The 23,144-nt window shown below is 34.9% G+C and overlaps 4 protein-coding genes across 7 annotated transcripts in view; 2 read left to right on the forward strand and 2 right to left on the reverse strand.

Annotated features, from left to right (window-relative positions):
• Positions 1 to 17,809, reverse strand: part of LOC105218040 (putative GPI-anchor transamidase) — a 114,233-nt gene extending 96,424 nt beyond the window's left edge. For 2 of the 4 annotated variants that reach the window (XM_011193376.3, XM_054231931.1), the window contains exons 1-6: positions 17,618 to 17,809; positions 17,042 to 17,553; positions 16,850 to 16,967; positions 16,631 to 16,741; positions 16,412 to 16,572; positions 15,923 to 16,337 (exon numbers count right to left, since the gene is read on the reverse strand). In XM_011193376.3, coding sequence (XP_011191678.2) covers positions 16,235 to 16,337; positions 16,412 to 16,572; positions 16,631 to 16,741; positions 16,850 to 16,967; positions 17,042 to 17,553; positions 17,618 to 17,692 — 1,080 coding nt within the window. In that variant the 5' untranslated portion in view covers positions 17,693 to 17,809 and the 3' untranslated portion in view covers positions 15,923 to 16,234. Of the gene's footprint in view, positions 1 to 15,922; positions 16,338 to 16,411; positions 16,573 to 16,630; positions 16,742 to 16,849; positions 16,968 to 17,041; positions 17,554 to 17,617 lie in introns of those variants that run through there. The other 2 variants (XM_054231932.1, XM_054231933.1) reach the window with 2 other exon arrangements.
• Positions 6,284 to 8,130, forward strand: LOC105218038 (putative nuclease HARBI1). Its single transcript, XM_011193374.3, has 4 exons — positions 6,284 to 6,624; positions 6,694 to 6,836; positions 6,911 to 7,091; positions 7,150 to 8,130. Exons 1-4 carry the CDS (start codon positions 6,454 to 6,456, stop codon positions 7,813 to 7,815), a joined length of 1,161 nt encoding a protein of 386 aa, XP_011191676.2. The 5' UTR covers positions 6,284 to 6,453; the 3' UTR covers positions 7,816 to 8,130.
• Positions 10,902 to 13,775, forward strand: Tx11_3 (Venom toxin OcyC11). Its single transcript, XM_011193375.3, has 3 exons — positions 10,902 to 11,138; positions 12,802 to 12,925; positions 13,031 to 13,775. Exons 1-3 carry the CDS (start codon positions 11,036 to 11,038, stop codon positions 13,140 to 13,142), a joined length of 339 nt encoding a protein of 112 aa, XP_011191677.1. The 5' UTR covers positions 10,902 to 11,035; the 3' UTR covers positions 13,143 to 13,775.
• Positions 17,810 to 18,227: 418 nt separating the features above from the next.
• On the reverse strand, positions 18,228 to 19,177 carry LOC105218046 (uncharacterized). The gene is made up of 3 exons (XM_011193380.3): positions 18,958 to 19,177; positions 18,766 to 18,889; positions 18,228 to 18,691 (listed from the first exon to the last, which is right to left on the reverse strand). Exons 1-3 carry the CDS (start codon positions 19,061 to 19,063, stop codon positions 18,481 to 18,483), a joined length of 441 nt encoding a protein of 146 aa, XP_011191682.2. The 5' UTR covers positions 19,064 to 19,177; the 3' UTR covers positions 18,228 to 18,480.
• Positions 19,178 to 23,144: the final 3,967 nt, after the last annotated feature.

Below are 23,144 nucleotides of genomic sequence, written 5' to 3' on the forward strand. Positions count from 1 at the left end.
CTACAGAAAAAACGACTGCATCGATCGTTTTGAAATTTTGAACAAATATTCTACATATGTATATATAGCTCTCGAATGACGTCGAGTTTTTCCAAAAATTTTAATCACTAACAATTTTACAATAACAAATAGGTCGATTTTTTCGTCTAAAATCGTCATTTTGGCTTGAAAATGGTACCAAAAATTGAAAAATTAAAAAAAACTCGACGTCAATTGAAAGATAAACTAAATAAAGCATTTTGATTTTTTGGTTTCGGATGATCCAGCGATGCTGTAGGCTAGTCACCAATGAAAATGGTACCAAAAATTTAAAAAATTAAAAATTAAAAAAAACTCGACTTCAATTAAAAGATAAACTAATAAACTAAAGAAAGCATTTTGATTTTTTGGTTTCGGATGATCCAGCGATGCTGTAGGCTGGTCACCGCACAAACACTTTTTTTCGAGGTGCCTGCAGAGATCGACGATAAATCCGTTATTCCTCGCTATTTTTCGATAAAAAATTTCAATTTGTTGTACTTTCATATAATAATAAGTAAAATAAACCTACAGCAATAATTTTTTCCTAAAAAAGTCATGAAAAAAGGTCTTTTTTCGACGAAACAAACCTTATTAGAAGAAATAAAATCCCTCTGAATTACATTAAAATATCTGAGAGATTTACCGATATTTTCGGTGAAAAAGTACCCTTAGGTACTGAGTTCTTCATGTTCGACATCCGGGGCCTTGAAAAGTTATTTTTTTCACAAGTGAAGCCAAAGGCGATATACAGTAATTGTGTAAAGTTTTATTTCGCTATCTTCATTGGTTCCTTATGTATATTTTATAAAGTGAAGAAATCAGATGGAACCCAAATTTACTTATATAGAAAGTAGTCGTGGTTGTGAACCGATTTCTCTCATTTTCATCCGTCTTATTAGGGTGTCAAGAAAATATCATATACCGAATTTCATTGAAATCTGTCGGGTAGTTCCTGCGATGCCACGCCCATTTTCCATTTTGTACAAAAAATCTGAGAAATTTAGTGTTTCTGACGATTTTCGTTAGTGAGTTAACGCACTTATAGCAATTTTCAACCTAACCTTTGTATGGGACGTGGCCGTGGTTATTATACGATTTCAACTACAGTAGTTTTTCGAAATAACGAATATTCGCTTTAACGAAAACCGCTTATAACGAACATGCAAATTTATTACATTGAGTACCTTAAATAACGAACATCGGAGATTTGTAAGTACTCGGTTTAACGAACAACATGACGAAGACATATGAAGAAAGAGAAAAAAAGCATATGGCATCGAACCAGAATTAAAAATAAAACTTGAAAAAAATCAAAAGAAATGTGCAAATTGAAAAAATGTTGAATTTTATAAAAAAGCTTAAAATTATTGATCAGTACCAAATGGAAGTATAAGTAAAGAATTTATTTGATTTAAATTGTTTTGTTAGGATTTTACATTTTTTAACAACTAATTAATAAAACAATTTATTAAACTGCAATTTACGGATATTTAACTCATTTTTATTGAAAAACATACGTCTAAGTGAGTACTCGAATTAACGAAAAATTCGATAATACGAACAGGTCTGACAATTAATGTGTTCGTTATTTCGGAAAACTACTGAATTTTCATGATGTATAGTGCTAAAATACAATATACATACATAAAATACGCCCTTCCAGTCTAATGATCAGAAGAAATACTCTCTCGAGTATTATCTCTATCTCTTTCTTTTTCTTACTCTCTCCAATTCCCCAATTTACGCTCTTCGCATTCTTTTTTTCTCACTTATTTTCAAGTAAGCAGATTCGTCTCTTTCTTTTTCCTCTCTCTCTCTCTCTCTCTCTCTCTATTTGATATACTCTATTTTGTACTATCCGTTACTCATCATCGCAACTACTTCCGCCTCGCTACTGACTATAACCTACGCAAACCAAATTACAACAAATCACTGAGTAGGCCTTTCCATCAAACGGCTCATTTGCACCAAAGAATTCACACAAAAAGTATTTGTCATACTTTCGGAAGCAATTAAACTTGGTTAAATGACATTAACCAAGAAATATAGTATACAAAATTCCCAAATACTCATGTACATCTACAATTAAGTAAGTTGCACTCTCACACGTTGTTGCACTCTCTGCGGCGCTGCAACGAACTTGCCGTCTGCTTTACTAGCCAGATCAGCTGTCATCGATACATTTCAACTTTTTTCAATTGTACCAACAACAAAAAATAATAATAACATTAACAACAGCAAATATGCACACAAGCAAGCAGCGCGCTGTGTTGTAAAGCAAAAACAAAAGCAAATAAAATAAAAAACTAGTTCTACCGCCACACAACAACAACAATAAAAATTTCGTAATGATTTCTGATTAATCAGTGCACCTTATTCCGGTATTTAGAACTGCTCGCAATTTTTGGCATTTTTTTTTTCATCGCGCGAATTTCGTGTAAAAATGAGTAATGCACACACGTTTTACGCAAACGGGAATAAATAATATAAAAAAAATTTTAAGTGAAAAAATATTTTTTTTTTTAAATAAATAAAAAAAAAAATATTGACAAAAATTTTGGTTAATAACATTTTGATGTCAACAGTTCAGAAATTTTTATAAAAAACATTTTTTTTTTTGTTTTGAAACAACCGTTTTCGTTGTTGCGTGGGTTCACAGGCCAATCGCCGATCGTTTTCGATATTTTTTTTCACTGCAGGTGTGAATGTTATTTCGCGCAAGTGCAGGATTTTGAACTCTGCTTGAGGCGCTACATGTCATATGTTTACATTTTGGGATCATATGCAAACTCGATACTCGTCACTGAGTCAACGATATGTTAAAACTCAAAGAAATTATGTGAAACTGCGACGAAATACTCAAAACGTAAAACTTCTACATTGACCCCACAACCAACTATGCGATTTATGAGGCTTCAACACTAGTTTTTTCGCATTTGGCGACCACAAACATGCTTGAAGAGTCTTTATAGATAAGAAAATATAGCTAGTCACATGCTAAGAATGACGTTTGTTGAAAGATAACGCAAACCCTATAACCTTATATACTGACTTGCAGTGGCTACCAAACTTCAGCACAACCCTACAACCTGGCAGTTAAACTCAAGCGTTCGAATTTGGGAACCATATTACGGCTTGTCTATAGTTTTAGCACAATTAATTGTAAGGAGAAATTAAATAACAAACGCTACGTGTAATTCATCATATAGGCTACGAAGTCAAGAGCACTACTGAAAGATTTCGACAGAACTCCGCGTGGGAGCAAAAGATGATGACGGGTGATGTGGGATTGAAAAACGCAGATATAGCACTGCCATCCGATTATCAACCTTATCTACGCGCGGCACCCTCTGTATGGTTAGCAAATGAGGTTCTGGCGACCGAATAAAGCGTTATAACCTTATCATCTGTATAAAAACCACACTTAACCACGAAGCCACATTAAAAAGACTCGGTTAAAATAAACACTAATCAAAATAACGAACTTTAACATGAACAATAATGCCCGATTCGGAGCATGGAATATTTGCGAATTCTCAGGAACTTCACATCTAGTCTTTCTTACTTGATAAAAATCTGAATACATTTTCATTTTTTTTTTTTCATTTTTTCAAGTGCACAGAATAGGGCCGTACGTATGCAGTGTTTTTCTTTGTTCTAATATGCAAAATTTCGTCATTTCAAAAGGGGATATTTTGACACATAAAGAAATATGTAGCTTTCTTCATTTCATAACATAGAAGGTGTACATACTACGGTTACATATTATGAAGAAAGTACCAGGAGAAGACTGGTTCTAAAAGTGGTTCGTCGGTCAACCACAGTCAAATTGAAGGCTTATGAAAACTATAGATTTGAATCTGGTACAGAACAACCTATTTCATTACTAAAAAGGCCTAATGAACTCCTTTGATTATAGATAATTTGGATGTAGTAAAAAAATATATATTATGAACAGTATGTGCATCGTCCACTGACGACTGAATACCACTAGACACACTACGATAACGGTAAAACATGGAGGAACAAAAATAATAGTTTGGGCTTGTCTTTATTTTGACGATGCTAGGCCCATATATCGTATCTACACTGTCATAGATCAATATGTTTAAGTTGATATTTTGAATAGCATCCTGTTACCTTATACTCAATACGAAATACCTCTGAAATAGGCCTTCCAGCAGGATAATGACCCGAAACATACAAGTCTGTCAAGAAGTGGTTACGTATCATAGGGATTAAGGTTATGCCCTGGCCTGTGCTATGGGGTGATATTCAGAAAAGCCAAACAAGGTAATAATCGCGAACTTTAATAGTGAAGGAAGAAATACCTAAAAACCGTTATTAAGGCCTAATCATATATATGCCTCGTCTCTGTAAGGCAGTTTAATATAATAGGCACTTTTCGACAACTTTAATCCAACCCATATCCACAAAAAAAATCATGTTAGAGAGACTGAAGGTAATTTGTATGAAATATACCTTCTATTGCCAATTCAAGAGTTCGAGTTATGGAAGTTCAACCGTATTTATAACATAGTACAAAACTAAAGGGAATATTTACTGTACAGAATTGGGCAACGCAAGCAAGTTTGGGGGGGAAAACTGACTTGCTTCTTTTTACGAAGAAGTACAAAATTCACACATGGAGACACCCCTCGCTAAATTAAGACAGAACTCCCTCTCAAGGACCACGTTAAGTATCTGTGGAACCTGTGGCTGTGGAAGTACAATGTAGAGGAGAGAGTAAGAAAGGCAGGCAATGCTTAATATGCGTGCAGGTAGATGCTTGGCACTACCTGGGGGCTTTCTCTCTCTCTCTCTTATGCACTGGTGCTACACAGCAGTGGTAATACCGATTCTGCTCTACGGTGCTCTAGTGTGGTGGCGAGGCGTATCGAAAGCCAATGGAAAGGCTTCAGCGGCTTGCGGCGCTTTCCATAACGGGAGCACGCCAACGGCGGCTCTTGAAATAATACTAAACCTGCCCGCCTATAGATTGCTTTGCTGAAGACAGCGCGGCAAAATAGGTGGGACGCCTTATGGGCTTCGGGCATAGCTGAGTGGGTAATGGCAGTTTGGTGGACACCGACTACCTGACTCCAATTTTCAAATGGGAAAGAAGGTTCAAAGTAAACTTAGAAAGAAAAGTCTGGCGTAAAGGCATATCACCTGCACGCAGCAATTTAAACATATTTACGGATGGCTCGAGGATATACTGTCCGGAGCAACCATTCAAACTACCGGATCACGGCAGTATATTTCAAGCGGAGGTGTTGTGTGGTACGACAGCGGTGGAGGATGTCGCGAGAAATAGGCGACTTCAATTACACTGGGGGCCACAGGCCAGAAGGGTATAGAGGGTAACGAGGTAGTGGACGAGATTGCGAAAGAGACGTAAAACTGCCATCTGAAAGCATGATCAACGTAGATAAACCTATGCACTGTCTATATGATGACCTAGACAGAAACTTGATAAAAAAAAGTTCAAAGGGCGCTGGAAGAATCTACCAGGATGCAAAACCGTAAAAGTTATAAGTAGGGCGGTAGATAAGAACGACACGAGAGTTCTATTGCCGCTCGATAGAAGCAAATGTAGGAATATGGTCGGCATACTCACTGGTCACCTCTTGTGTGTGTGTTCTGCATTATCAAGACAACGGCTTCAGCATTTGGGGGCTACACAATACTTTAATCTGGAAGAGATTTCGTTAGTGAAGCCACAAAGCCTTTTGAAATTCGCATCAAACGGAGGCATCCTAAAGGATGATTACTCCTTATTAACTACGTGGCAGCACTCCAACTGGTATTGCAAAGGATCAAAACTGGTCTATGTGTGGCTTTTTAGCCTACCAAATTAACCTAACCTAACTTAAAGGGGATATTTACAATTATATTGTTATTATTATACAACAAATGGACATATTATTAAAATTACGTGTCAAAAGGGAATGTTCTGTTTTATTTTTAGAATTCTGTAGCTCGAAATGGTAAGGTCCAATTTTTGTCAAACTGTGTAGTTAGAATTCTGTAATGAACTTAAATACCATTTTTCAGTAGATTTGCATATATTTCCTTATAACGTTTTCTTATTTTGTGAAAAAAAGTTAAGTTGTAGATATCCACTTTTGAAAAGACACCCCTCATTTATGTTTATTTAAGACTTTTTTTCTCACAAAAATTTTTCATTTTTGCTACCCTGTACTTGGGCTGTCAAATTCAGCGTGTTCTTTTCTCAATATTTTTTTATGTGTGCGTTTGTTCTTTTCTCGAAATGTTACATTCTAAACAGAAAACAGTGCAACATGTTCAACACTCCTGTTGAACGAAAGTAAGCGTGAGAGTTGCACAGCAGAAAATATTTTTTTTTTTTTAATTATTGTTTGATAGTATTTTTTTTTTTAATAAACTATTTCCATTGCACTAAATATAATGGAACGCTCAATTTTATTAAGCACAATATTGGAAATTGCACAGCAGCTGGTGGATTCAAGCTCGTCCTCAACAGAAAATGAAATGGAAATACTACAGCCTAAAAGAGTTGCTCAACCGAAAAAGAAAAGTTTCGTAGAAGACGTTGTGAACGCTTACACAGAAACCGAGGTAAAAGAAATTATAGAAATTATTTCAAAAAATATGTCTGGCCATTTTCATTATAAACTTCAATTACAGTTTAAAAAGCAATTTCGTATCAGTCGTGTACTCTATAAGGAACTCGTGCAGAAATACGCCGCAAGTACATGGTATATCAAAAGAAGCTATAAGGGCGGTAGAATGCAAAGACCAGCCGAAACGCACGTGCTTGCATTTCTGTGGTATGCTATAACTGTAAATGAAATTTTTATAAGCAAAATGTTAATAAGAAACTCTTTCGTCCTCTACAATTTAGGTTCGCTGCAAATAAAACCGGTTTTAGAGAAGTGGCAAACTTATACGATATGTCTTTGTCAAATTTTCACAACACCTTTAATGCGGTTTTGAATTTTCTCGTCAAAGATGTCGCGCCTGCGGCAATACGCTTTCCAAAAGAACACAATGAGCAAGTAGTTAACGCTAATGAGTTCGCCAATGTGAGTATTATTTGTATATATTGAATGTAAGTAATATAAATTATTTATGATTTTGCAGTTGGCCGGGTTTCCGAATGTTTTGGGCTGCATTGGTGCATGTCACATCACAAGCCGTAAACCGAAACATAAAACAGGCGCTAAAGACAACCAGCGACACGATTGTGTCTATATTACTTTACAGGGTGTGTGCGATGCAAAATTACGCTTTTTGCACGTATACACAGGGATGTCTAGCAAAATGCATGATGACAGCGTGTACGGCTTATCCGACGTTGGTAAGGAATTGTCGTGCGTATGCGCACCAAACCAATACCATTTATTGGGAGATGCAACATATCCACTGAGTGAATACTTATTAACACCATACCGTGATGTTGGCACTTTGACAGCCGCTGAAATGTTGTACAACACGAAATTTCAACAGACTCGGGTGCAAATTGTACATGCTTTTGCAGCGTTGAAATCAAGATTTCGTCAGCTAAACCGTTTAGATTTCCACAATGTACAGGCGATAGTGAAATTTGTTTTAGCCTGTTGTGTGCTGCACAATCTTTGCATCGATAGCGGTGAGGAGGACTTGCTGGACCAAAGCCTTACTTGTGCGGAGGTGGCAAACATTGCCATGGAAGTAGACGACAGTGGTGAACAATCACTTTCAGAAATGGGTCAGTTTAAGCGCATTGCTGTTAAGGAGCAGCTGTACGCCGAAAGTAAAGATAATTAACTTTATTTTCATTTTAAATTAATTAATATACGTACTTAAACCCAACTACCATTTCGTCAGATTTCATTTTTTTTATACTCTCGCAACATGTTGCTAAGAGAGTATTATAGTTTTGTTCACATAACGGTTGTTTGTATCTCATTAAAAAAACGAGTTAGATATAGATTAGACAGCCCGACAAAATTGAATTTTTTGAATTTATCAACTGATTCTAGTTAATTTGGGAGCGCTGAATTCAAATCTGTAATCAGTTCTAGCTCAGTTCAGCTCTAGTTTTCATGATATAGCTTTTTTATACCCTCCACTTATGTTCTCCAATTTTTTTTTCATCAAAATTTTTTATTTGCTGTAATGTTGTTGCTTGGATCTGCTATCCCAGAGCAAGGGTACTTAGTATAACCATAATGATTACAGATTTGAATTCAGCGCACCCAAATTAACTAGAATCAGTTGATAAATTCAAAGAAGCAAATTGAGTGTTGTCCTGTGTTGTTTATAGTTAGATATAAATAACTCATAACATACTTCCATAACTCAAACTTCTGTAACTCGAAGTTCTCCATAACTCGACCTCATGAATTGACAATAGAAGTCACATTTCATACAAATTTCTTCCGTAACTCGAAAGTCTATCTAACTCGAAGTTTTTTTGTGGATTATGTTGATTGGAAGTTTAACTGTATATCCAAATGATCAGAGTGACGAAATGAGTTGAGATCCAGATGTCTGTCTGACTCTCATCAGTTCGTCTGTTCATACAGTTGAATTTCATTAAATCGAATCATCATAATCCACAAACAAATTCGAGTTACAGAGCCTTCGAGTTATGGAAGGTAATTTGTATGAACTTTGACTTTTATTGCCAATTCAAGGGTTCGAGTTATGGAGTACTTCAAGTTATAGGAGTTCAAGTTATGGAAGTTCAATTGTATATCTTGACGAAACTTGGTACACATGTTCCTCGAACCAGTGGAATGGGGCGCAATCGAAGCATTGGCACATAAATCAAGTTATAAAAGTAGTATTTAGTACAGAGGATCATGCTAAGGAGCGGCATAATTGGATGTAATTTTTTAGGCGTTTTTTTAAATATAATTGGTTGTGGCGTCGCCAATTTAAGGGTAAAAACCAATATCTTTGAAACTGCTCGGCCATCTCAATAAAATGCGGTACTTAATATTTTTTGACAACCTTATATTAACCATGCAATATAAGAAATTCGTTCACAGCCTACTTCCCATATAACTGTATTTTGTATTTCAGCTGATTCCTTCACTTTATAATATATATACATATATGTACATTAGAAACCAATGAAGATAGCGCAATAAAACTTTACACAAATGAGGTGTGGCATCACTTACGGAAAATTTGTAAAAATCGGAGTATAACTTTTTCAGACCCCGGATATTGAACGTGAAGAGCTCAGTACCTAACGGTATTTTTTTACCGATAATATCAGTGAATTTCTCAGATATTTTTATGTAATTCAGAGGAAATCTTACTCTTCTAATAGTGTGTCTCTGTACCAAAAATTATTAAAATCGGGTTATAACCTCCCCCAGCTCCCATATACATAATTATAGGTTTTTCAAAAATATGATGGACTGAGTATATAATCAGTTAATATGTGAAATATCTTAGCCAAATTAAGTGAGCGTGTAGTCATCGATACAGTGTAAGTTGGTGGTGAAAATGAGTGAAATCGGTTTACGAATTACCTCAGTCCCCATATACTATTTATGATGATTTTCGTCATTCTAATGCAGTTTATGCCGAATATATGTGTCAAATTGTGTGTTATCTAAATAAAACTATATCAATAAATTGCGAGAGTATAAAATGCTCGGTTGCACTCGAACTTAGTACCTCCTTACTTGTTTAATTTTTATTTTTATCTATTTGTCTTTTCTATATATTTTTTCTGAATAAACGAAAATAACCGAACAGCTGATCCATGATTTGGTAGCATTTGTTTTTTGTTCATCTAAAAATATAAAAATTTTTACCACATAATGAGGCACTATTTTCAACGAGAAAAGAAAACGCTATGGTATATTTAATTAAAAAAAGTCGCTCAACGGCCCTCAAATGTTAATCCGAGAACTTCATAGAATCAAATTGACATCGGTAGACGACTGAAGTCTATGCATTGTAAGCTAAGGTTTTGAGAACAAAACTGCCCAAATAAATAAACCGATTGGCTCTTGTACTGAGACCTATTCATTGTAAGATAAGGTATTGAGAACAACAGTGCCCAAATAAAGAACTCGACTGGCCGTTGTCTTGTTGTTGATTTGCTCTGAAAGTGTAGTTGGATACTCATTTTGGCGGCGGCTTTCGACTGGAGCACTATTCTTAATCAGTAATTTAGCATAAAATTTTATGCAACTCATAAGGTCTCAATAGGATAAAGTAGGTATTCTTCGCATTATTTTAAACATTGAAGTTTCAAGAATCATTTCTATCTTTCAAATTTATTAGAATCTTCAAGTTGAGCTTCGAAAATATATCTCTCTACTAAGTAACCCGCTGACCTTTCGCTACAAAATATAAATAAATAACGAATGTGGGCCATAGATTAAATAATTTTTTAATCGGCAAAAGTAAAACAACGCTAACGATAAGCTTGGTCTTGCACTTGAATTTCTTAGTATCAGTACACGCTCACCGCCCGCTTTCCCCGCAAACGAAAGTGAAAGCAAAATCGTTGTCAATGACCGATTACCGACAAACAATGGACTCAAAAGTCAACAGCATCTGAAGCAAAAATTAAAACTGATTGACCAACGACAGTGAGAACACGAACCACAACAACAACACAAAAGTAAATACGCGCTGCTTGCCGAAGCAAATACGAAGACGCGAAATTCGACTGGCAAGAACACAACAACAATAACAACAATGAGACATGATGAGAAGACGTAGCTAATTTACTGGCTCGCCCAACAAAAAACGCGGGCACAGCGTGTTTGCGGTGCGGGAGTGCTACAGAATCACATCACAACAACAGCAAAAAAAAATGCCTAAGAACAACCGGATGCCAGGCACTTCCGATGCGCTTTGGCATTGTATAAAAAGTGCTGAACGCAGCTGGATTCCACATCAGTCGAACACTCTCCGTTGTGCGTACACATTGGTAATTTAAAGTGAATCAATTGAAAACAGATATTTTGCTTAAAAGCTACATTTCGTCCGACAAACAATAAACGTAAACAAAATGAAATTCTACGTGTGTGTTATTGCTGTTTTTGCTGTTGTCTTCGCCAGCTTGTGCGCGATGAGCGAGGCGTTGGTGGCACGCGCCCAATACAAGAACTCAGGTGAGTGTGCGAGGGTCAAAGGTGATGAACGGACAAGAAAAAAAAACTGTCTCAAAATTAAAAAAAAAAAAATAAAAGAAAATAAAAAAAAATAAAATATAATAAAAAATAAAATAAAATAAAAAAATAAAATAAATTAAAATATAAAATAAAATAAAAAAAATAAATATAATAAAAAAATTAAATATAATAAAAAAAAAATAAAATAAAAATTAAATAAAATAAAAATTCAAAATTCAAAAATCTTAAAATAAAAAAAAAAAAAAATATTAAAAAATACTTTTTAACAGATTAAATATTGTGATTTCAATAAAGTGTTGAAATGATGCAACATTTTTATTACATAAAAAAAATAATTTAAATTCTTTTGTAAAGTATAAATTTATAAAAAAAAATTTAATGGCAAGACATTTTTATTAGAATATTTGAAGAAAATATCATAAAACAATAAAAAATGAAACATTTGAAATGATAAGAATAAAGCGATTATTTGGCACAACATTTTTACAATATGACAAATAATTATAAAAAAATTTTCTGGTAAAAAAAAATAAAACCCAAAAATTAAAATAAAAAATAGAAAAGAATTTTGAAAAAGTGGAAATAAAATATTTCATGCAAATTTTAAACAAATACATTGTAATAACAAATTTCAAGGAAAATTTAGATAAAACGCATTCATTTGAGACAGCGTAAAGTTTTCGAATAATAATTAAAATTACTTATTTTATTAAATATTTAAATAAAAAATTATGAAAATAAATCAAATAAAGAAATACCTTTAACTGATTAAATAAATTTAAAATGATTCTAGTGTTTAAAAAAATTAATAAATGTAGATAATAACAATTTATTAGAAAATTTTTAGTAAAAAATTCAAATTTTAAAGAAATCCATAACTCGAACTTCTCTAACTCGAATCACCATAATCAACAAGAAAACTTCGACTTAGAGAGACTTCTGAGTTACAGAAGGTAATTTGTATCAATTTTGATTTCTATTGCCAATTCAATAGTTCCAAGTATGGGGAACTTCGAGTTAGAGCAGTTCGAGTTATGGAAGTTCAATTGTATTATAAATTTGAAAAAAATTAAGTTTTGTTATTTGCTATTCAGTATAATTAAATTTTCCGTAAATTATTTTAATTTAAATTTTTTTAAGACTTTTAATTTCGCATTTTATATTTGATTTTATTAAGAATTTGTTGAAGCGATTTTCAACAAATAATATAGATTTAAGAATTAATATTTCTTTTAGTTATTATTTTTAATTTCTTCATACTTTTTTCAATATACAGTGGAACTGCTCTAACTCGAATCACCATAATCCACAAAAAAAACTGCGAGTTAGGGAAGGAAATTTGTATTAAATTTGATTTCTAAACGCTATTGCCAATTCAAGAGATCTTCGAGTTATGGAAGTTCCGCTGTATTAAATATTATAAAATGCATTTACTTGATAAGTTTTATAAAATTTCATTTATTTATTCAATTATGTAATACTTTTTTAAATTTTATTTTAAACATTTTTATATTAAAAAAAATTAAAAATTACATATTATAAAAAAATAATCAAATTAAAAAAAATAATAATTAAATAAAAAAAAATAATAATTAAATTAAAAAAAAATAATAATTAAACCATTCCTCCTCCCACCACACAGCTTACCCCGGCAAATGCTACATCAGCAGCGATCTAATACTCTCGCCCGGTCAAAGCGGCAAGGCACCGAACAATCCCTGCGCCAACATCAAGTGCTTGGACAATGGCACCGTGGAATTCACAACGTGAGTAATCTGCTTATTTTTGCGGAAATAAACGCATGCCATATTTTTGACGCACTGACAAATACCAAATTATATGATTGTTTATGCCATTTTATTTCATTTTAGCTGTCCTGCTGTGGCGCCACCTAAAGGCTGCAAGCAACGTGACTTCGTCAACGCCAATCGGCCCTATCCGGCATGCTGTGAACGCGCCTACGAATGTACGCGCAGCTTTTAAGTGCGAAGAATGCCGGTGAATAACAATAAGCTTAACAACAACAACAACAACAAATCACAGGAATAATACTAAAAGCAAAAAACAAAAATTCTTGCGAATAGCAGATCATCCACATATCTACACACACACACACATGGCATTATTACACACCACAATCATCAGCAACGGAATACCTGCATCGTCATATTTTTTACTTCGTATTTTATCATACTTCTTCATCGGCAATTACATAGTGTCATCATAGTCATTTAGCCATTTGCTTCCTCATTGCCGTTGAGGTGTGCGTCGAGTCGCAAACACGCCTTGCCTTGTGCGGCGTCAGCTCAACACACGCCACATGCACACACACACGCACAAATCCATTTAGTCAGTCACACGCTCATCTTTTAAAGTACAACATGCAATACCGGCCGCCAGTTTCAGCTGTTCTGCTTGTGCTCACGCCCAGCCCAGTTCAGCTTAGCGCAACCGGCTAGAGAACCAGCATATCCCTGCCATTCTTTCTGGTGACTTCCGTGGCGGCGTATAGCTACGCAGTCGCCAGTCATTTTAGTATAATAATTTAAGATTTTAATTTTAATTTTTTTTTTTTCGTTTTCTTTTTACACATCTTTTTTATTTATTATTGTCACACTCATAGCGCGCACTGTTTGGTTCTGGGTTTTTATTTATTTTTAACGTTTATTTCGCACTCATGTTTTGATTTTTTTATTCACAATTTATTAGTTAATAATTTTGCATAACTTTTTTATTTATTTTATTTTATTTTTTATTTTTTTTTCTTTTTTTTTAATTATTTTTATTTATATTTTATTTTATTTTGTTGTTCACTTTTGTTCTTGTATTTTATGTTATACTCATTGTACTTTTTATTTATTTTTTTGTTGTTACATAACCACACACTTTCATAAGAATAAAAATAAAAGTTTATAAAACATTGTTCAAGTAAAAGAAAAAATATTTGTTTCAATTTATATGCACTAAAGACAGAGAAGAAAGGCCGTTCCCACGACTGTCGGTTCTACGTAATGGACCCGGATTTTTATCCGACCAAAGACTGTCAAATGGGCAGCTTTTGTCAAAATTAAATCCTCACAAATTGTTTGATGAATGTTTTATGTCGCTACAACAACAACAACAAGAACGAAGGAAGCTCAGTTGCTTTTCAAACTTGTCTACTCTTACTAGGAAATCTCTTTACCACTTCTTTTAAAGATCTCTAGAATATAGTAGAGCTATAACCTAATAAAGATACAGATCGAGAATAAAAGTGTGGCCGCCATTTAAGTAGAGAAGTATAAACCATCATTCCACAGGTTCATACCTATGACGATCGACAAGCGGTTCTACGAATCCGAAACACAATCAAATTTTTAAAACCTATTCAAAGTCTGTAAACTGCCTTTAAAACTATATCAAATCCTTTCCCAAGAGAGATTCGTCAGCACTGTTTAATGAAATTTTTTATGTTTATCGGAATATCCACAATTCGTATTAGGCAAAAGACTATAAACTACCGTTAAACAACCAATAGCAAACAGTTATACCAAACAGAAAGAGATCATTAAAAGAACTTACCAATACAGATGGGGAAGCTTCAGACTTGTCAAAATACCGCCTTCCGAACAGCCACAGGTTGCCTCTTGATGACTCCGGTCGAGCACTTTCCCAATGAGGCCCGCAAGCAACCTGTTAAGGAGCATAGCATAATGCTTACCAAGCAGTTTTTGTTAGGATGCAGAAATCATCCCTGCAGTTACCTGCTAGAAGCCGAGCTGCCTCCCAGAGCCATCAGGAGTACTTTCCTTAAATATGTCGACGACTTAAAATACTATACCGACAGGACTTCGGCCGCGACAAACTATAGACAAGCACTGAACGCTATTCACAGAGGAGCTATTAACACCTTCATTGACTCCCTATACGCGAATGGCGTACTTGGAGAAACAAAACCCACCGTTGCAGACACCGAGCTCGAGTTGCCTCGCGAAACTAGAGTGACCCTTGCGCAACTTTGTTCTGGATATTGTAGCAGACTAAACTCCTCCCTATCCAGACTAGACCCTCACATACTCAACATATGTCCTGTATGCAAAGAGTCCCCGCATGACACTAACCACCTCATCGAAACAGCTCGTTTCATGGACCTCCCGTTAGATGACTTCTATGACAATTAGGCTAGGCTTGTCGTTTCAGGCAGGCCTGGGTAACCGTTACAACAACAAGATTATTAAAAAATTGAACGTTATCTGGATTCCCTGAGGATGACTACGGTCCTAGAAACCTTTATCAATTCTCTCCACGTGAATGACGCGCTCCGGGAGTCTCATGTTGCCTTGAGAGTAACTGGCGGCAGTATTACGACAATCAAAATGCTTATTGGGGGGGCTAAAACAACAAAACATGAAAGAGAAAGAAACCTGCCAACAAGCAAACTAAGGGTACTGGTTGGACTATACACGGGCCACTGTAAACTCAGGAAACATCTACACAATCTGGACTTGGTCTCATCACAAATCTGTCGCAACTGTGACATGGAAGCTGATCTCTCCTACACCTACTACTAGAATCTATAGCACTTCACAAAAGCACGAGCAAAATTCTGGCACATATACCAACTGAGGGGCGCATCGACACCCTTACTCCCAGCGCCATTCAGATAGCATGAAATAAAGTTTAAGTTATGTGTAAAACAAAAAATATTATCTACATATGTATCACACATTCATACTAAATATATCTAAGCACTACTATTTAAAAAACGGAAAAGGTAAACTTACACATACAAAGTTGTTTCACACATTCAATCATATTTCATATATTTACTTCACACTCCGTTTTATTTTGAATGGAATACTTGATTTCATTTTAAAATGCCTATGAATATAAGCAGAATAGAAAAAATTTAAATATTATATGTAAAAAAATAAAAATTATGGTGCATACATTTTCCTTTTTCCATTTTTTCTTTGTCGTAGAAATTTAGCTTATATTGCCCAAAAAGTCTTAAAAATACGTGGAGTAGATTTTAAAATAAGCAGCGTTAATTAGTTATGTAATACTTTTCAGTCTAAAACAGCAGTGCGTACAATTCATTTAAACAATTCTGTTGGAAATTGCGATGGAAATTCGACTTTAAATGTGCTACGCTTCGCTGCCTCCTCTTCCGCGGCAATAGCGGCATTAATGAAATCTCTAAACAAAAAAATAAAAGAAATACAAAATGAGCTAAAAGCTTTTATAACTTGGCTAGAAATATCAAAACTTACTCTTCATCTTCTAAGGTGATATTGACACGCCCAGTTGAAATTTGTGTGGGACGTATCGAACCAAAAAAGTCAGTAATGGGCACTTTATTGGGATCACGCCTATAAAGATCTTTACGCACGCCAACTGTTGAAATGCAAACGCGTTTGGGACACACTTGTAGCTGAAAGTGGTATAAATAATTATAATGTAGGTTAGCATATTTATACTATTTGACTTACGAATTCGCCCATTGTCTTTTTACTGTTTGGTTGTACGCGCTCCAGAAACTCTAAAGCATAATAAGTGTAGCGATCGATCATATATACACCAATGGACTGATCAACGTGATGCTAAGTAATAAACAAATAATAGTTGTAAAGTTAGGTTAGGAGACATTTGAAATGTCTCGTTCATTATAATTATATTATTATAAACTAACAAATTAAGAAGATACTCACCGACAGCGAATCTTCGCCCACCAAACTACTTGCCACCGCTAATACATTAGGTGAAGTGAATTTCTCATACAGCGATGCAGCTTGGCATGTATCAACCATGAAAAAGAGCTCATTATAACTGGAAAATATAAAAAATAAACATGTATTAATTAATATATTTATACTCGTATATATTTCACTGCTTATACCAACCGTTTCTTTTCCCACATTTGCTCAACAGCATCGGCTAATTCTTGGCTGGTAATCTCTTCGGAATCTTGAAATTTTAGAAAACCATCACCACCATGTCCCGTTAAGTAGATTAGCACATTACTACCCGCATCAGTAAGCAACTTCTTTGAGCGTGCTGTACCATTTTGCGTACGCCCCGTCAGCAGACGTACGAAATTTTCCACTGTCACTTCATAACCACGATAATCGACTTCCACATCATCACCATACACATTAATATGTTGTTTTGCATTATTATACACTTGACCGGGGCGTGGATTGCGTGCATTGCACGCCATATCATCGGCCAGCATTAGTATGATTTGTGAATCGGGTATGCCAAGACGCTTCACGGAACGATATATGCTCAACACATTGGCAACATGCCGATAATTGAACCAAAAGCGTGATGCATCGACCAGCACCGCCCAATTGTTGGTGTGTGTTGAACGTTGCACGGATTCCACATATTTTTCGGGTAACTGAGTATTAACCTGTCAACATAGCATATTTACTGAGAAAAAATTCTGATTTCTTTTAATTAAGCAATAAACTTACCTCTTGACTAGTTATCTGGGAGAAAATGCAAAAGAGCATGCAGATCACAAGCAGCGCCTGCCGCATTTTGCTCATTTTTATATTTGTTTTGCGAAAATTCGGAAAATGATAGCGTCAAACAAATTGGAAAAATTCTTAGAAAACTTTTGTGACAGCACACACGCCCAGCTGTTTTGGCGCTCAGCTGTTTGCGATGAACGTAAAATGTAGAACGTATGCTGTTGCGGTACAGAGTGTCACAATTAATATGGATGTGCAAACAAGTTGCAGGGTGCACATTAATATGTATTATTATATTAAATTATATCATATTATTATATTATAAAATTGCTTATGGTTAAAATAAAATTAAAAAAAATCGTACCAAATCTTTTGCTAATACAATAATTTTTTGTTGCATTTCTATATCTAAGATTTTAAAGAAAACAATTCAATTATTGCTAAATTGTTCCAAGTTGTCGCATTCTATTTCATCAAATTTACATCACTTTACAACCCAGCATATGATATGATATCGCATCTCATCACTTCTGGAACTATGCTGAATCAATGGCATGCATGTTTTTTTCATAATTATTTATTCTCTAAAATTAAACTTACTTTAGTGTACTTGAGCATTAAAATATAGATAATTTGCGATTTCAAAACACAAATATTGTCACTAGTGCATTACAAAGCTAATCACAACATCACATCATATGATAAGTCAACACAATGTCATGTCGAACATCGTGTGATATTTTAGAGGTTATTAGTAGAAAATCAGCAAGTTATTGTCTATTTGAATTAAAATGTATTAATAGTTCTTTAAAATCTCTTTTTCTAATGTTTTTTATAACAATACAACAGCCACATTGCGCCAGTTATTGCTGCTTCGCTGCTGAGGCACCCTCTAAACCTGTAATTTTCAGATTAGGCGAAAACATTTCCCAAACATTTTCCTGATAACTACGCGTTTCATTATTCAAACCACCAACACAGTTCAAATATCGCGCACAACACGCGGGGAAGTCAGCATTTTCATTCACATAATCGCCCCATTCGCAACCATCTGGAGCACCAATGGTGCCACAACTAAAAATTAAATGTGTGAAGAAACAAAGTGGATGAGTAAATAAATGGCTAAAACTAATCACCACCACACTCACCCACTGATCGTGGCGTCACCATTTTCATTGCCGCAATGTATTTCTGCACACGAATCCGGCGATTTCACTTTATCGCCGGGCGAAATGATAATCGTTTCGCTGATTGTGCATTTACCGGGATTAGCTGTTTAGAAAAATATATATATAGTATATTATTTAATAACGGTAACTGGAAAAAAATGCTAGACTTACCGGTATTATGGTAATTTCCGAACGCCATCCATGCTGCCACCTGACGCACATCGCCTAGGCAGAGTAGAAACGTAAATAACAGTAAAGTTTTCAGACGCCAACACATTATTCAATATTCAATATCACCAATTAATGCACCTCTAATAACGCGCTGGCAGCGAATGAAAGCGGTCCGTTGGAGCATACCTTAAAAAGCTCAATTTTTCTCTATCTCTACTACCAAAATTGTGTGAATCCCATGCGTCAAGCAACAAATAGCATACAAAATTGGTAAAAATATAAGCATACAAAGGCTGCTTCATATATTTCTGTACTAATAAAGAAAATAGGAATATTTATCAACGAAAATGGTTTTTATTGTTTTTCAAAATATTCTCTATCAAGATTTATACACTTTTGCATGCGCTCAAACCAATTTTCGAAGCACTTTTTTTGAGCCTTTTTTTGAGCGATTGTCAAATTGTGCGGGATCCAACGAGAACAAACCTTTTTTACGGCCAGGTGTTCATGCAATATCGAATGTATGCTGGTGGGAGAAATGCATAGGCACGCCTCTATCTGAAGGTATGTTACATGACGGTCTTGCATTATCAGTTCACGTACGGCATCGATGTTTTCTGGCACAACGGCTGTTTTTGGACGACCTTCACGGAATTCGTCTTTGAGCGGATGGTGCTTCATAGCCATACAAAGATTTTAGTTCATCGATGCACTCTTGTCGCGATAATCCACGTCGAAAGTTGTGAAAAATGATCGCACGAAAATGTTCACGAGTTAATTCCATTTTTTGGTCGAGATGAATTTTTGAATTCCCTGTAAATAAAACAATTCACGATTAAAAAACGTTCTGAGTGATGTTATGCTAAAAAATGTCAAACTTTCCAATGGAAATGTCAGATTGCACCTGGCAAGACTTAGTGTTGCCTAGGCCAGAAATATATATAGCAGCCCTCGTACATGCAGCTGTGGAGCACGACGGTTTGTGAGCAACATGTGTAATTTGGCTGGGTTGCCAGCAATGAGGCACAAATACCTTGGAAATACCCAAGTTTTGTGTATTCACAACTTACACTACAGTGCTTACAATATAATCGAATTGAATGTGAATTTTGATTGAAATTTATATATTCATGTAGATTGCGGATCAAAATGTTTAATTTTTTTTTAAATCGCTTAAGGGATTAGGTGGGTTTTAAATTAAAAAAAAAAAAATAAAATTTGTCAAGTAAATAGTGCAATATGTTAAAAAATTATCAAATCAATTCGAGTAATATTCGAAGAGATGTACCCTTTGGAAATGTCGTCCATGAGGCCACAACAGTATGAATGTAAAACTTTAAACGCGTTTATTTCAAAACTGAATTTTTCAAGTCGGAGGACACGATTTTTCGACAAGTTATGAATCGATTTTCTTACAATTTTGCACACATCTTTAAAACAGCATTGCTAGCTAGTTAATAAACGAAGGAGTTTTAGTTATTTTTATTACAACTATTTTTATCGAGCCAATATATGCTGAAATTTTGAACAAAACAGCAAGTTTTTTGATTAAAGTTCTGCCAAAATTCAAATTTTAATATATTCTTCTTTCCTTCGTTCACTAACTAGATTTATCTATTTATTATCGAAATATTTTTGATTTATTGTTTCTAGATGAACCAACCATAAGTTATGGATGTACACTGGAAGACCTTTTTTGCTCCCTCTTAATTGATTGTTCAATGACATTTCATTGAGATTCAAAACGGAGATTTTGCTTTAAAAACTTATAGGCTGTGAGTTGTGCTCAACTATATCCCAAAATCCATTAAACTTGTTTGATATGAATTGCGCAATTGTCTGTTGGCAACCCTAACTAAAGAGCATATTTGTGCTATTGAATAGCTGAGTGGATGAGTCAAGCGCGGTTAGCGCCAATGACAAAATTGAAAAGTGTGGGCGGTCAGTTACGCTTACGCGTGCATACAAACATGCTCAAAATATATGAGTATAAAAAGACTATGCAGCAGTATTTCTAACATTTTAATATAAACAAATAAATGAATTGTCGGTATGTACATAAGTATGCGCGTATATATTTGTACATACATATGTAGATTTGAATATTTTATATTACTTTATAAGTGACTTTTTCGACATATGACAAGACGAGAGAATATATCTATGAATAAAATAAAATATATAAATGTAAACATTGTCATTTGAAAGCTTTGGAGATTTTTAAAAAGTACTTTTTGCATTATTTCGAAACACATATGTGCATAAATTTACATAATGCCTAATACCTGAGACAGACATGTAGTATCTATTGTAGTATGCTTCAGAAACCATATGTGTATCACCGGTTTTCCGAATTTTGTTTGAAAGCAAATGGTGTTCCGTACTACAATAGAATTCTAGAAACCATTGAAATTTTATGGTGTTGTGAAATGTACTACAAAGGAATGCATTGAACACACCGAAAGCTTTAAGCTCTTTTCTTGTAATCATATGTTTTCTGTCATTTGGACATTAACAAACAAATTTAAATTCAAAACCAAAGAAAATTGAAACATGGAAAAAAATAGGAAAAAATACGTTGGAAACGCTGGAATAAAAAAATAATTGAAGTGTGGGCACAATTTAACCCAAAATTGCGTGGCATTCAAAAAAATAGCTACATTTACGCTAACATGTGCACACAGCTGGGAAAGGAGCACGGAGTTTCCCTGACACCGGACGAGCTGCGTAGCCGAATTAATACATGGCGAAGAAATACAGGTTTGTAAATAATTGCAAAAATTTCGAAGCATTTGGAATAATATATATTAATATCAGACAGGAAAGGAAGACTATTGGTCCAATAATATTTTAATATGCAAAAATTAAATAAATTTCAACTACTAAAATGAGAAAAATCAAGAAATACTACAATAGAAAGCTATCAATTTCATATGCATTAGGGTGGGTCAAATCATTTTATCAGATAACTTTTAATATTTTTATTTTAAAAAGTTTTCTGAAGTATACGCAAATTCAAATATAAATTAATATTTCAAATTACAATTTTATTATTAATAGAAATTTCGAAAAAAAAATTCATTTTTCCATCGAATTTCGACGAAGTGTAACTTACCAAAAAAATTTAAAATAAGGGTATAATCAAAGTTTTCTACTTATTAAAATGGTGAATAACATTTATCGATAAAAGCAGCAGCTCAGTCGTCGTATTTGTTTCGAAAAAAGTGCACACGTAGAATACAAAATGCATTACGGCATTTTTGGACTATGCTCAGGGTTGCTATTACTTGTTGGTGGATCATTGACAGAGGTCTCCGTGGGATATGTCGATTATTATGACGAGGGTGAGTCAAATCAATACATATGTATATAGATTAAAGAAGTTAAAAATCATATTAAATATATTATTACCTTTCTTCCAAACGCGTTCAGCGCATCCCGGAAAATGTACGATCAGTGAGACAATTATAATATCACCAGGTGAGACAGCGCATTCGCCAGACATTTGTGGGAGACTTACGTGTGAAAACGAGAAGGGTTTTACCCAAATTTCCAGGTGAGTACAAAATTCTAATTTTACAACCAATGTTCTTTTAGTTCGAATAATATAAATCATATGTATGTATGTATGTGATTGGCGTTGCAACCGTTTAGCCGGTTATAGGCGAATCGACGATAGTGCGCCACCTCTCTCTCTCCTTCGCAGTTCGGCGCCAGTTGGAGATCCCAAGTGTAACCAGGTCGCTCTCCACCTGGTCCCTCCAACGGAGTGGAGGCCTTCCTCTTCCTCGGCTTCCTCCGGCGGGTACTGCATCGAACACTTTCAGGGCTGGAGTGTTTTCGTCCATTCGGACAACATGACCTAGCCAGCGTAGCCGCTGTCTATGTCAATTTTCAGCTCATCGTTCCATTCGCCGTCGCCAATGTTCTGAGGACCATAAATCTTGCGCAAAATTTTCTTTTCGAAAACTCCTAGTGTCGTCTTTTCTGATGTTGACATCGCTTCCTATGGTGCCAACCTTCTGCACCATAAAGCAGGACGGGAATGATAAGCGACTTGTAGAGTTTGATTTTGGTTCGTCGAGAGAGGACTTTACTGTTCAATTGCCTACTCAGTCCAAAGTAGCACTTGTTGGCAAGAGTGATTCTGCGCTGGATTTCGAGGCTGACATTGTTCGTGTTGTTGA

The sequence above is a fragment of the Zeugodacus cucurbitae genome, chromosome 5 (genome assembly GCF_028554725.1).
Source record: "Zeugodacus cucurbitae isolate PBARC_wt_2022May chromosome 5, idZeuCucr1.2, whole genome shotgun sequence".
NCBI lineage: Eukaryota > Metazoa > Arthropoda > Insecta > Diptera > Tephritidae > Zeugodacus > Zeugodacus cucurbitae.